This window comes from Eurypyga helias, unplaced genomic scaffold (genome assembly GCF_000690775.1).
Source record: "Eurypyga helias isolate BGI_N326 unplaced genomic scaffold, ASM69077v1 scaffold22097, whole genome shotgun sequence".
Lineage (NCBI taxonomy): Eukaryota > Metazoa > Chordata > Aves > Eurypygiformes > Eurypygidae > Eurypyga > Eurypyga helias.
In genome coordinates, this window is record NW_010261466.1 from 6330 (window position 1) to 18820 (window position 12491).

At 41.2% G+C, this 12491-nt stretch overlaps 1 protein-coding gene across 1 annotated transcript; it reads left to right on the plus strand.

The window, feature by feature from the left end:
* Positions 1 to 300: 300 nt before the first annotated feature.
* On the plus strand, positions 301 to 11477 carry LOC104512417 (ovostatin-like; the record flags this gene model as incomplete). Its single annotated transcript, XM_010155385.1, has 14 exons — positions 301 to 365; positions 881 to 1064; positions 1381 to 1537; positions 3012 to 3064; positions 3921 to 3941; positions 4953 to 5121; positions 5664 to 5748; positions 6539 to 6650; positions 7029 to 7143; positions 7354 to 7463; positions 9526 to 9684; positions 10034 to 10261; positions 10773 to 10830; positions 11332 to 11477. Coding segments are annotated over exons 1-14 (1662 nt in total), but the record flags the coding sequence as incomplete, so codon positions are not given.
* Positions 11478 to 12491: the final 1014 nt, after the last annotated feature.

The following is a 12491-nucleotide window of genomic DNA, read 5'->3' on the forward strand; positions in this document are numbered from 1 at the left end:
GCTGCAGTGAGGTGTTACAGTCTGAAGGCAGTGGCGTGGTTTAGGTTGCAGTGAGGTTAGGGGAGGTTGCAGTGGGGTTAGGGGAGGTTCTTGCAAGCAGTAGGGCAGACTGATCTCCACCCCTTGCTGCAATTATAAAGGCACTAACATCTAAGGAAGGAGCCAGGGAGGAGTGAAGGGCTGGCTCTATTTCCTCTGGAGTGCTTGGTGAGCAATGTTGCAGAGTTGTTAAATTAACAGGCAGTGAATTGTTTCTTGGGAAGAGAGCTTATCTCTTTCTTCTGTCTCCCAGTGAGAAAAATGTGGCTGAAGTTTCTTTTGGCTATTCTTCTCCTGCATGTAACAACTGCAAAGGAACCTGAGCCGTAAGAACTATCATATTATTACTAGTAGTATTCACCATAAGGCTTTAAAGACAGTGTTAATTAGTGCCACCATGTTTACTCTAAATATTAAATATTGTCATGACAGTATTTTCAGTCTGGAGAGCAAGTTAAACTGGAATGTGGATGGCAAGTGAATGGTTCTCCTTTAACAGGGAGCAGACCTCCCGCTCATTGCAGAACTTCCAAAGAAGTTGAGGTGTATGTTCAGAAAAGACAGTAGCAGCAGTAACAGGAACCTGCTTTGCTAAAAGCAGTTGGGTCCAGGACTCAGATAAAGGGCAAACCTTGGGGATGTTAGCAGAGCTGTGTGAGGAATCCAAGGCTGGGTGAGTTGGGAGCTGTGGGGCAGGAGTGAGCAGCTCTGGCAGTGCTATGTTTAATCTAAGCTAATCAGTGGGTACTAAATAATAGCGATACTTTGTATTTGTTTTGTCCTGTTGAGAATGTTTCTCCTTTCTCTGCAATGTGATAACGTTGATGCTTGGATCTCACAGGCAATATGTCCTGATGGTGCCTGCTGTCCTCCAAACTGACTCTCCAAGTCAGATTTGCCTGCACTTCCTTAACCTCAATGAGACAATGTCTGTCAGAATCATCCTGGAATATGGTGCTGTTAACACCACTATTTTTGAGAAAACCATGAAAGCAAGCAATAGTCTACAGTGCTTCAACTTCACGGTAAATTAATTTTAATTGATGTCCCAGTGGAAAAGGGTGGGGACAAGAAAATTAGAGCAGAGAGGAACAAACAAGAGAAGAAATAAGACTTACTGAAGGAAAAAGGAAGCAGAGGGGAGGTATATAGTAACAGACAAGGACCAAGGTAGACATATCCTAGTAGACATAAGAAATAAGAAAGGTCCAAGAAAAGTGAAAGAAGTGAGATGGGTGTCTCTCTGTAGGAAACCAGGTCACAGGTATTGTTGTTCAACAGGGTCTGGAGAAAATTACTTCAAGACTAGCAACTTCCCCTTGTTTTCCTGTTTACTCACAGATTCATCCTGCCAATTCTGCCCCATTGGCTTTCATTTCCTTCTCTGCCAAGAGCACCACAGTAAGCCTTGAAGAACGTCGGTCAGTGATGATCTGGAACACAGAGAGCATTGTCATCGTGCAGACAGACAAACCGATCTACAAACCAGGACAGAGTGGTGAATATCTATTTAGTTTATAACATGTCCCTTATGAAGCAATTTTTTCCAGGTAGAATTTCTCTGCAGGTGTTTATCAGGAGGAGCTGGAGTCCAGGCAGTTTATTCAGAGTTTCTGTTAAAACCACTACAAATATTTGCTGTTTAGTTCGGAGTCATCTTCAAGATGGCAGGAGACTGTCATCCCCTGGTCCCTATTATTTTCTTTGTCCCTGCCTCCCAGCTGACAGAAGAGTGGATCTTTTACTGCTGCTGTTTCATTACTGGTGACGGGTCAAGACACTGGAAAGGTGATTAGATCACTGCTGAAGTGCCTGGCACAAAACAACACTCCCACAATCTTCTGATGCTGACCAGCATCAAAGACAGTCGAAAGACCAAGAGTCAAATCCATTATTTTGAAATTAATTACAAGTTTTTAAAGAAAAAATCATGCTATTTACCTTCTGAGTTCTCATGCGTTTGGACTTCATATTTTCTGTCGCTTTTCCTGCACTTATGCTATTCCCCTATCCATACTTCTCATCTGGACATCGAGCAGAGCTCCATGTATGCAAAGAGCCATTTATCTAGATCAATTCCTTAATTCGCATCTAGTCCTTAAGGCTCCCAGCAAGCAGCTATAACACTGTGAGAATACTTCTTTCCAGAGGTCAACCAAATAATCTAGCCGTTAGATGGGACCAGCCATACTTGAATAAGGGAGGAGTTCTCTGTACATAGACACATAGCATGAAGGAAAGCTCACCAATCAGAATTTGGTGCCACCAATGTGTCTGCCAAACATGGCTTGATTATTTATCAGATGGCTTGGTTTTGAGGTTGGGGAAGCAGTAGACCAAATTAAATGATGAAGAGGTAATGCTTTGTAAGGACATTTTTGGAAGATGTTTTTTATGTTTTTCCTTGTGCAATAATTCATTGTTCTCCTTTCAGTTTTTCTCTTGTAAAACAAAAAAAAATTAAAAATAAAAAAAGGAAGGCAAAAACCTGAAAAAGATGAGAACAATCTGAACCAAGAGGAATTACACTGGGTTAGGAAAAACTGACTCTTCACCTAGTTCCAGTAATATTGGGAACTTTCATATGTTCAAAGCAAGAAACCTTGTTTTAGAGACAGAAGAATGAAGAGGAACAAATTTGCCTACATCACGCAGACAGTCAGTGAAAGAGTTATGACTGACACTAGAGACTGCGTGACCTGCACAGCAGTTCTTATTCATCCGGTCATCCCTTTCTCTGAGGTTAAGCAAACTTTCATGGAAGAGTGTGAGAACTCAATGCTGGAGAAAAGTGCCCTCAGCAAATTCTGTGTAGGATTCGTTTACCTTCAGATGCATTTTATTGCCTACATCCTGTGCAAGTGAGGTTGTTAGAAGCTCCAGTGAAACTGGGAGTACTAATGGATGCAAAAATTTGTGCTCAGCCAGAAAAACTACAGTTAACACTAACACCCTGTTCCTTGTCTTTCCAGTGATGTTTCGTGTTGTTGCCTTGGATTTCAGTTTTAAACCTGTTCAGGAGATGGTGAGTGACAGTAATATTCCCCTGTATTTAAAACTGCTGGGAGACAACCTCTTCTCAAATTTTAAATAAACAGTTGCTCTGAATAAAATGAGATGAGATATTGCAGAGACTAAATGCCAAAGAAATTACATGATTTCCTAAACACATGCTATAATCCCCCTTACATAAGAGTCACAGTAGCAAGTTGGATTCCTGACACAACACCTGCTAATGCTGGGAAATAGGCTCACAAAAACCTCTATTCTGTTACTGCAGACATTATTTTAGCTCTGACCAGAAAGCCTATGGTTCAGTCTCCTGCTGTTACTGTTCAGCAATTGTTGCTTGCAAAAATTGGGAATTCATCCACCTGGTGCTCTAACCATTTTAGAAATGGGGAAATGAAAATGAATGTTGTTACTGCAACTGTTTATCTCATCAGAAGCACTCTTTTCATTGCCAGCAAGCTGTCTTCAGGCTCATAATGCATAAGCCAAAAAAATGGAAGGGTCTTACTGGCCTCCTCTCATGTGTTTGTAATGCAGAAGACAGCACAGTGTTACCAAGAACTGGTGCTAATAAGCAGAATGACGATTTAAAATCAATGAAGCCCAAATAACAGTTTAGTTACCTTTATAATTTACTAAGATGCTCTGGGATTGCACTAAATTCAGAATGATCAGAAACTGCTTCAACATTCTCATTTCATCTCTTCCCTTTATGTAATCTTACTGAAGTAAAAATGCTATTAAACTGATTAAAATAAGAGATGAGGATCTCTGTTTACTGGTATACATTTCTTGCAGTCCTGGGGAAAATTAATTTGTGTTTGTCCAGCCACCTAACCTCTTCTCCCACTTTCTTCTTCCTCTTTCAGTATCCCTTGATTACAATTCAGGTAAGGCATTTTTTCTCTTTGTATTGTTTTAGGCATATAAAAATAAAATCTGGGGATGTGCTTAACATCAGTTTGTATGTACCTACACACAGTCAAATCCTGCTCCTGAGGATTGGCAAAAATTAACTTCATAAAGTTTTACTAACATGGAAAGCCTACCTATATTCAGCTCAGTAGTCAAAAGCTGCAATATTCTTACACCTGCCTTTGACTCCTCTCCACCTCCTTCAATTTGCTGAGCTTATTTTGGGGCATATCGTTTCATTACTCAGGTGCTGCTGAAAACTGAACAAATACAGACTGTGGATACAATTACTCGCTATATTAGCACTTCCATGGCATTTTATGGTGATTTTGGGTTTTTGTTTTTAAATAACAGTTGTAGTCCTTGTCTAGACAGCATTCTTCCAAGTTTTTATGTTCTACTGTGAAGTCAGAGGGCTTTATTTTTTTTGCAGTGAAACATACATATTTTGACCTCTACACGTGTGTTTCTGCAGTCAGTGCTTTAAGGAGTTCAAGGAAACAGTATGAATGAGTTTTCTTCAACTAGCATAAAATATACTCAGACACAAATGATTCCTCAGTGAATGCAGAATAAATGCATCCTTCTTTCCTCCGGCAGCTGAAAAAGGCTGGTGTTGCTAAAAGCCAACTCAGCTGAAGGGGAAGCACAAAGAAGATTTTTATTCTCCCTTCCCCCTTGACACAAAACTAGAACACTTATACTGGAGAGAGGGGAAGAGCAGTATTGTGCAATTTTCCCTGATGACTGAGACTAATACCTAGGCTGGCAGAGGATGCCTAAATCTGAGATCAACAGCTGAGAACCTAGCAGCATCAATAATCAGAGTACAAAGGTATAATTTACTTCAGTGTACATGCATTATGCAACTTCTCCAGTGAGTTAAAGACACTTGCCCTATTTCCTTCTTGTTTTCTGCTTTTGTCCACAAGCAGCAAAAGATTTCCAAGGCAAACTGTGAGTCCTTCTTTTTTTTTTTTCTTCAGGATCCACGGGGCAACAGGATCTTTCAGTGGCAAAATGTGACGTCGGAGATGAACATTATCCAGATTGAATTCCCACTAACTGAAGAGCCTATCCTGGGGCACTACAGAATTATTGTAGCGAAGAAGTCAAGAGATAAAATAAGTCGCTCATTCCTTGTGGAAGAATATGGTAAATGCCAAGATGAGCCCTCTCCATCAACCCTTTTGACTGCTAAAACTTCAGGCAGTTTCCTGGCAAATACATCTTCAATTGGTTGTCGCTAAGTGGAGAAGTAAAAAAAACCAAAACAAACAAAACCCCCCAAAACCAAAACACAAACCAGTAAAAATCCAAAGAGAAATGAACCATTTTGCACAGATTCTGCCAGGAAAATAATCTGCATAACAAATTAGTAGTTGATTGCAAATTTCACTGGGACAAACTGACCTTCTACCAGCCACAACCAACAACTTTCTTGGCCAAAGCTCTGCAAGGAATCTAGACATCACAGAATTCACCTCTGAAGTCCTGAGTTCTCTTCAAAGCTTAGTAGAAACAGTTTAGTGAGCCTTTGCAGGTCAGGCCACTCCTCAACCATTTTGGCGTCCCAGGTCTAAGATCCCATTCCATCTGTGACTAATACTGAGATATAGTCTCATTTTCCCTTTCATCACAGGAGGGACTGCAAGTTTATAATGTGTTGGGTTTTTTCTTTTCATTCTTTGTCCTAGTGTTGCCAAAATTTGATGTCACAGTCAATGCACCAGAAAGCCTTACAGTCCTGGATTCAGAGTTCACAGTGAAAGTCTGTGGAGTGTAAGTACCTGGTACAGAGTGGCTGGGAAACATGATAAAGAGCAAGAACTTCCTAAGGACTGGGGAAAGCGACAGGGCTTAGAGAAGAGACCAGAATAAATAGGGCCTCAGAAGGGGTTGTTCAGTGTTGGCTTGGTGGTTGGAGCGTTCATTTATTTGTGTGCTCATTTCATTTTATTGTACGAGTATTCTCTTTGGTGGATAGAGTAAATCTTTTGAGAGGTCCTCTGTTAAAGTATGAGGTGTCCACTCCCAGTAACCAACTTCAGAGGGGGATCTTCCCACAGCAGACTACCATTACATTCCAGCAGGGTTCTTAGGGTTCCAGCTGTCTTCAACTCCTCTTCCAAGCTTAGTCCTTCAGAAGGAAAACTTACTCTAATAACTTCATCCAGAATCCAGGGTTGAAATCCAGATCCCCTTGCACATATGAGTTTTGCTTTGACGTCAGTGAGTCTAGAACTCCAGTCTAAGCTGAATTCTGACTGAGATCACAGCCATAATTTGGTCAGTAGTCATGTCTGTCCACCATGCTTATAGAAGTATTTATTTTTACATTTAAGGTATAGATTTGGTTCATGGGTTTACGGGTGAAATAGAACTCACTAATGGTTCAGTTTCAGAGTTGTATTATCTTTAAGTAACAGCATGAGAGTTATGAAAAAGCCTGTGAAGCTACTCCTTTCTCTGGCTTCCCAGCTTACTTCTCATCCTAGGTCTACTCCTACAGATGTTAGCTTAAGGCAATTTTTCAAGCATCAGCTCATGGACTTATTTCTTCTTCCCCTAGGTACACCTATGGCCAGCCTGTTGAAGGGAAAGTCCAGCTCAGTGTGTGCAGGGATTTTGATTCGTATGGGAAGTGCAAGAAAAGCCCAGTTTGTCAATCATTTATCAAAGATGTATGATACATAGTTATTATTCCTCTTTGTGCTTGTCCTCTCTCCTGTTTTCTTGCTGCTCAGCCATTGTTCATCACACTTTTCTTTCTCTCCTTGATGCTTCACTTCCCTCTACTCATCTATTTGCTTAGATCACTAGCTAGGAACTCAGGGCACCTCTTTTCTATTCTTGGTTTCCTACAGGCCTGAATAAGGATTGACATATTCCTTCTTCATGACTCAGTTAACCATTTGAAAAGCGTAGACACCAGTTCTGTACAAATCATGTTATGTGTAGTGGGAAAAGATTTCACTCACTAAAGAAGGGTCCTGTGTATTGCCAGCATCCTTTTAAAGCTGTGATCCTTGGTAACAGGATTTGTTTTCTTCCCTTTCCAGCTGGAGACAGAGGGCTGTGTCTCCCAGATTTTCAGGTCCAACATCTTTGAGCTAAATCGCTCTGGTTACTTGAGGAATCTTGATGTGAAAGCCATTGTCACAGAAAAAGGAACAGGTAAGCCCTTCTAGACAGTCAGAACAGTTATGTGATCAAAAAAGCGAGTAGGAGATATTCAGCCCCTTCCAGCTGAGCACCAGGATGTCTTTGTGAAGAAGATCCATTTTTTTTATAAGCACAGTGACCATCTCCAGGCAAATGCTAACTCTGATGAAGTTGTATCCAAGACATAGTGTATCTTCTCTTGACTCTGGACATGTCTTACAGGCCTGCAATTTACAGCTACTCAGTCTATTGCCATAACTCGAGTGATGAGCAATATAGAGTTTGAGAACATGGATCGCCACTACAGAAGAGGAATTCCTTACTTTGGACAGGTAAGCAAGGGAATAGAGAGCTTGTATTGAAGAAGACTGACAGGTAATCACATGACAACAATGATGGGAACATTTGGGGGACTGTTTGGGGTAGGGAGTGTTCTCCCCAAGCTTCTTGCTTTATATACAATGCTCTATTGGAAATTCTGAATACTGAAGAGTATTAGTTTATTCTGAGTTTGATTATACCAGAAATACTGTCATAGGACCATAGATCATCTAGTTCCAACCCCCCTGCCATGGGCAGGGACACCTTCCACTAGACCAGGTTGCTCCAAGCCTCATCCAGCCTGGCCTTGGACACTTCCAGAGATGGGGCATCCACAGCTTCTCTGTGCAACCTGTCCTAGTGCTTCAACACTCTGAATCAAAACAATTCATTAACCAGCATTCTTCTAACTTGTATTTTAAGCTTGATATAAATCACTGCCTCTCCTTTCAGAATTAACCATCATATGCCAGACAGAGATGAATAAAAACATTGGGGACGAAGGGAAGAAAGAGTGAAAGGAATTTAAGAAAAAAATCAAGGAAGTAACAACAGTTGCAACCAATCCCATGTAACTCTGTCAGTGGTTTGAAGAGTAGGGATAAATCTCTCTTTCCTTCAGTTCAGCTTGCTGCTTTCTTTTTCCGTAAGGAAAAGATAAGGGGACATTTTACCAGTAGTACTGAAAGGAGAGAAGAGATTGTCTTTCAAGGAATTTTTCCCCTCTGGAAGATGTCTATATAACTTTCTCACTTGATCCCCACTCCCACTCCATTCTTTAGACTGCTGTGCCCCTTACAACCCCTTACTGGAGGATGGGGGTTAACAGCCTCCCTGGGGTGACATGCCACAGTGAATTCCTAAAATGCACACAGTCTTATACGCACTTGAGGTTAAAAATGCTGAAAGACGTGTGGCAAGAGGCTGGGATGTCATATCTCAGAGGCAGATCTGTTGACAATAGCCTCAGGCAGCTTCTTTGCTTTTGAGCAAAAAATAATCCCAAACCCTTCAGGGTCCTATCGGGGGGACTGTTGTCTGGTAGCCACCAATACTCATACTTTCTCAAAATGCAGCAGATCCCAGTCCTGGTGGCATCACATGCCATTCATTGTCCTTCCTTGCCCTGTGAAACATCTCTTGCTGGCCATTTGTTATATATAGTGATAGGACAAGGGGTAATGGGTATAAATTGAAATCAGGGAGGTTTAGATTAGATATCAGGAAGAAATTCTTCACAGCGAGGGTGGTGAGGCACTGGAACATGTTGCCCAGAGAAGCTGTGGATGCTCCATCCCTGGCAGTGTCCAAGGCCAGGCTGGATGAGGCTTGGAGCAACCTGGTCTAGTGCAAGGTGTCCCTGCCCATGGCAGGGGGGTTGGAACTAGATGATCTTTAAGGTCCCTTCCAACCCAAACCATTCTGTGATTCTGTAATTCTATGATTCTATATGAGTCCTCTTTTGTTGCATTCAGTCCCACTGAAGCTAACATCCACCTGAATACTTTTAGTTCCCTATTGTTATTTTTGTTTCAGAGGTCATGTATCTCCATGCTGTTCCCAGACAGTGAGGATAGTCAGTCTCTTAAGATTGTATTTAATATATTATTTTTTCTGCCACCTTTTTCTGAAAAAAAAAAAGAGTCCTTAAGATGAATGTTCAGCTCGAACAACCTAGAATATTCATGATGGTGTCTGTTATTTTTTATTTGTTTGTTTAACACATAAACAGCAGAGACAGTGAGGACCGAATCAGAAAAGTGTTCAAAACAAAGATCTGGACAAAAGGCCTTCAGATGCTGAAAGTATGAGTAGCAGACTCTCAAGACTAAGAAAGGAAAAAATGGAGGAAAGGAAGTATATCTTTAAACTGGAAATGTGTAGTCAGAAGGAGCTGGTCAGGAAAGAGATGAGACTTGAGTTCTTGCTCCAGGAAAGGACATTTCAGTTCTTAAGTATTGCCTTGAAGGGAGAAGAAAAAGCAATTCTGCTGTGTGAAGAGCAAATGAGTGCAAAAGGTTACTATCTACATACATAAAGAACACACTGAACATCTCGTGTTCTCTCCTACAGATCAAGCTGGTAGACAAAGACAATTCTCCTATTCCCAATGAGGTTATTCAGCTATTTGTCAATAACAAGAACACAGACAACTTCACCACTGATGATAACGGCGTTGCAGAGTTTAGCATTGACACATCCGCAATGTTTGATCCTGAGATCATCCTGAAAGTGAGTACAAAATAAGGGTGAAGAGAAACAGAGAGAGACAGCTGCTCTCAAACTGAACCCAAAAAAGATGGGATGAGCTTTGAATTCTTGTAATAAAAATGTTCTTTCTCTGTCTTGTTTCATGTTCTTAGAGCTCTCAAAAATTACCGTAAAATAAATGAGGAAAACACCTGAGTCGATGCAAGGCTGCAAGAACATCATGCTGTTTTGTCCTTACCAGCTGGCTTCAGATGCAATTCTTAATGTATTCATTGTGTGAACTAATCATTCTGATGTCAGTATGTGATAATGATTTCTCTAGTGATATATGTTTATTTTCCTCTTCTCTCCCACTCCCTTTCATGATCAGGCCACTTATAAAACCAGTGACCAGTGCCACTCGGAAGGTTGGATAGAGCCTTTCTACCCTGATGCAGCTTTCTCCATCCAACGTTTCTACTCGTGGACTAGCAGTTTTGTGAGGATTGAGCCTTTGTGGAAAGATTTGAGCTGCGGGAAGAAGAGGATGATCACCGTGCACTATATCTTGAACACAGAAGGATACAAGAGCATCAACATCATGAACTTCTACTATGTGGTGAGTTTGGGGTTGTTGCATGGTTTGCTGAAAGGGCTTGACCAGGCGGCTATCTGGCAGTCCATCTACAGCAATTAGAGCAGTGACTGGTCTTCCAACCTTTGGATTACCAGCAAGAACTATGGCCAACAACCCAAGAACAGAAACAGCACTGAAGTGGTTTGGCAAAACTAATTACTCAAGAAAAATGACCCCTGTTTCTGGCCATGTTACTCTATTTCATAGTAAGGAACCACCATCTCAGGCCAGGGATTCTTGTCCCTTCCCTCCAAGAAACTCCTTATGGTATTCTCTGCCTCTCCTTCCTCTTCTTTTTCCTTCTGCTTCCTGACCAGTGACAAGACCCCCAGCAGCAGCAGCAGTAGTGGCAGCACCAAGGCTGATGTTTAAGCATTTGAAGACATCTCAATGTACATGCCTTGATTGTCCTGTCAATGTACACTGAACTTGATCTCCACTTTCTCCCTCCAACCTCTACCAACCCATAAATGTATTGCTCTTCTCTGCACAGGGCATGGCAAAAGGCAAGATTGTCCTTACAGGGGAAATGAAAGTTAATATCCAAGCTGGTAAGTTAAGTTGCCAATCCATGTTTCTGAATAAAAAAAAAAAAAAAAAGATGGTTGAAGTGAGAACCAAAGCAAGACTTCGTTGATGTATAGAGCAGCTGTTGGGAGGGCTGTATCTCTCGCTATTCATGTGCGTCCATGCTATTAGCACTACCACTAAGATCACTATAAATTTGGATTTAGTCCAGCAAGTAGTTTAGTTGATAAGAATTAAGTAGTGTCCTGTAAAGATCTTCCCAAAGAATACTACTGGGAATGCAGTGTCTGGCTTAGGGAACTGTTTGAATCTGGCCACATGTTTAAACCCTCAACTCATCTGAGAGCATTTGGATCTAAACCCAGGCAAATCCAGGATTTTTCAGTTTATTGTCTAAGTACAGATTGCTCCACTGACTGGTACCAGTTGCCAGTTGAGGTACCAATACGCCAGTTCAGGATGGCTACTACTACAGCAGATCCGTGCACTTCTCTCCTTATTGGTTCCTTTCTCTCTTCTAACAGACCAAAATGGCACTTTCACCATCCCACTTGTGGTCAATGAGAAGATGGCTCCAGCCCTTCAGTTGCTGGTATATACCTTACACCCTGACAAGGAGCTGGTGGCAGACAGTGTCCGATTTCCAGTTGAGAAGTGTTTCAAAAACAAGGTGAGAAGCACTAAGATACAGTGAGTCTTACCTGCTGTCAGATAAATACAAATTATTTGCATACACATTCATAACAGATTTCCAGGTTTATTTCTCATTTCTATCCACTTCTTTTAACATCACTCTCTTCATTCTCCCTTTTCCTCTTTGGCTTTATACCTCTCCTCTACCACCACCTTCTGGCCTGTCAGAAGCTAAACCTTCTTTTAACATATTTTTCAGGAAACCCACACAACTCCCAGATGGTTCCTGCCTCTCTTGAACTATACTAGTATCCTATTGTCTGTTCTTTAGCACAGCAAACACACTTTAGCCTTATACCACTTCACCATTTAATTTACTTTTTTTACACTTTGTTGAAAAACATGATTTGGGTTTACCAGAACTAAATACAGACAGATAAGAAAGCAAAAATAGCAATCTGGGTTTTAAGTTTTTCCTCTCTGTTTTTTCCATTGGTACATTTTCATTTGTCTTTTTAAAATCAGATTTCACTATTAAGATTTTTCTAACATTCAGTTCCTAAATGCTAAAACTCATGAAACTCTAGAAGAAAGCAAAACAAGTGAGATTAAACAAAATATTTCCAGCTACTTGATGTGGTCCTCCCCTCCTACTTTTTCCCACTTATCTAATACAGATGTGAAATACGATTTGCTCTGAATAGATTGAAAACAAAATCTGTTTTAAACATTTGCTAAGGTAGACCCTGGACCTAGTAATGATATCATTTGCTCACTGTAATGCTTATTTTATAGAATCATAGAACAGTTTGGGTTGGAAGGGACCTTAAAGACCATCTAGTTCCAACACCCCTGCCATGGGCAGGGACACCTTCCACTAGACCAGGTTGCACCAAGCCTTATCCAGCCTGGCCTTGAACACTTCCAGGGATGGGGCATCCACAGCTTCTCTGGGCAACCTGTACCAGTGCCTCCCCACCCTCTCAGGAAGAATTTCTTCCTGATATCTAATCTAAATCTCCCCATTTTCAATTTAAACCCATTCCTCCTT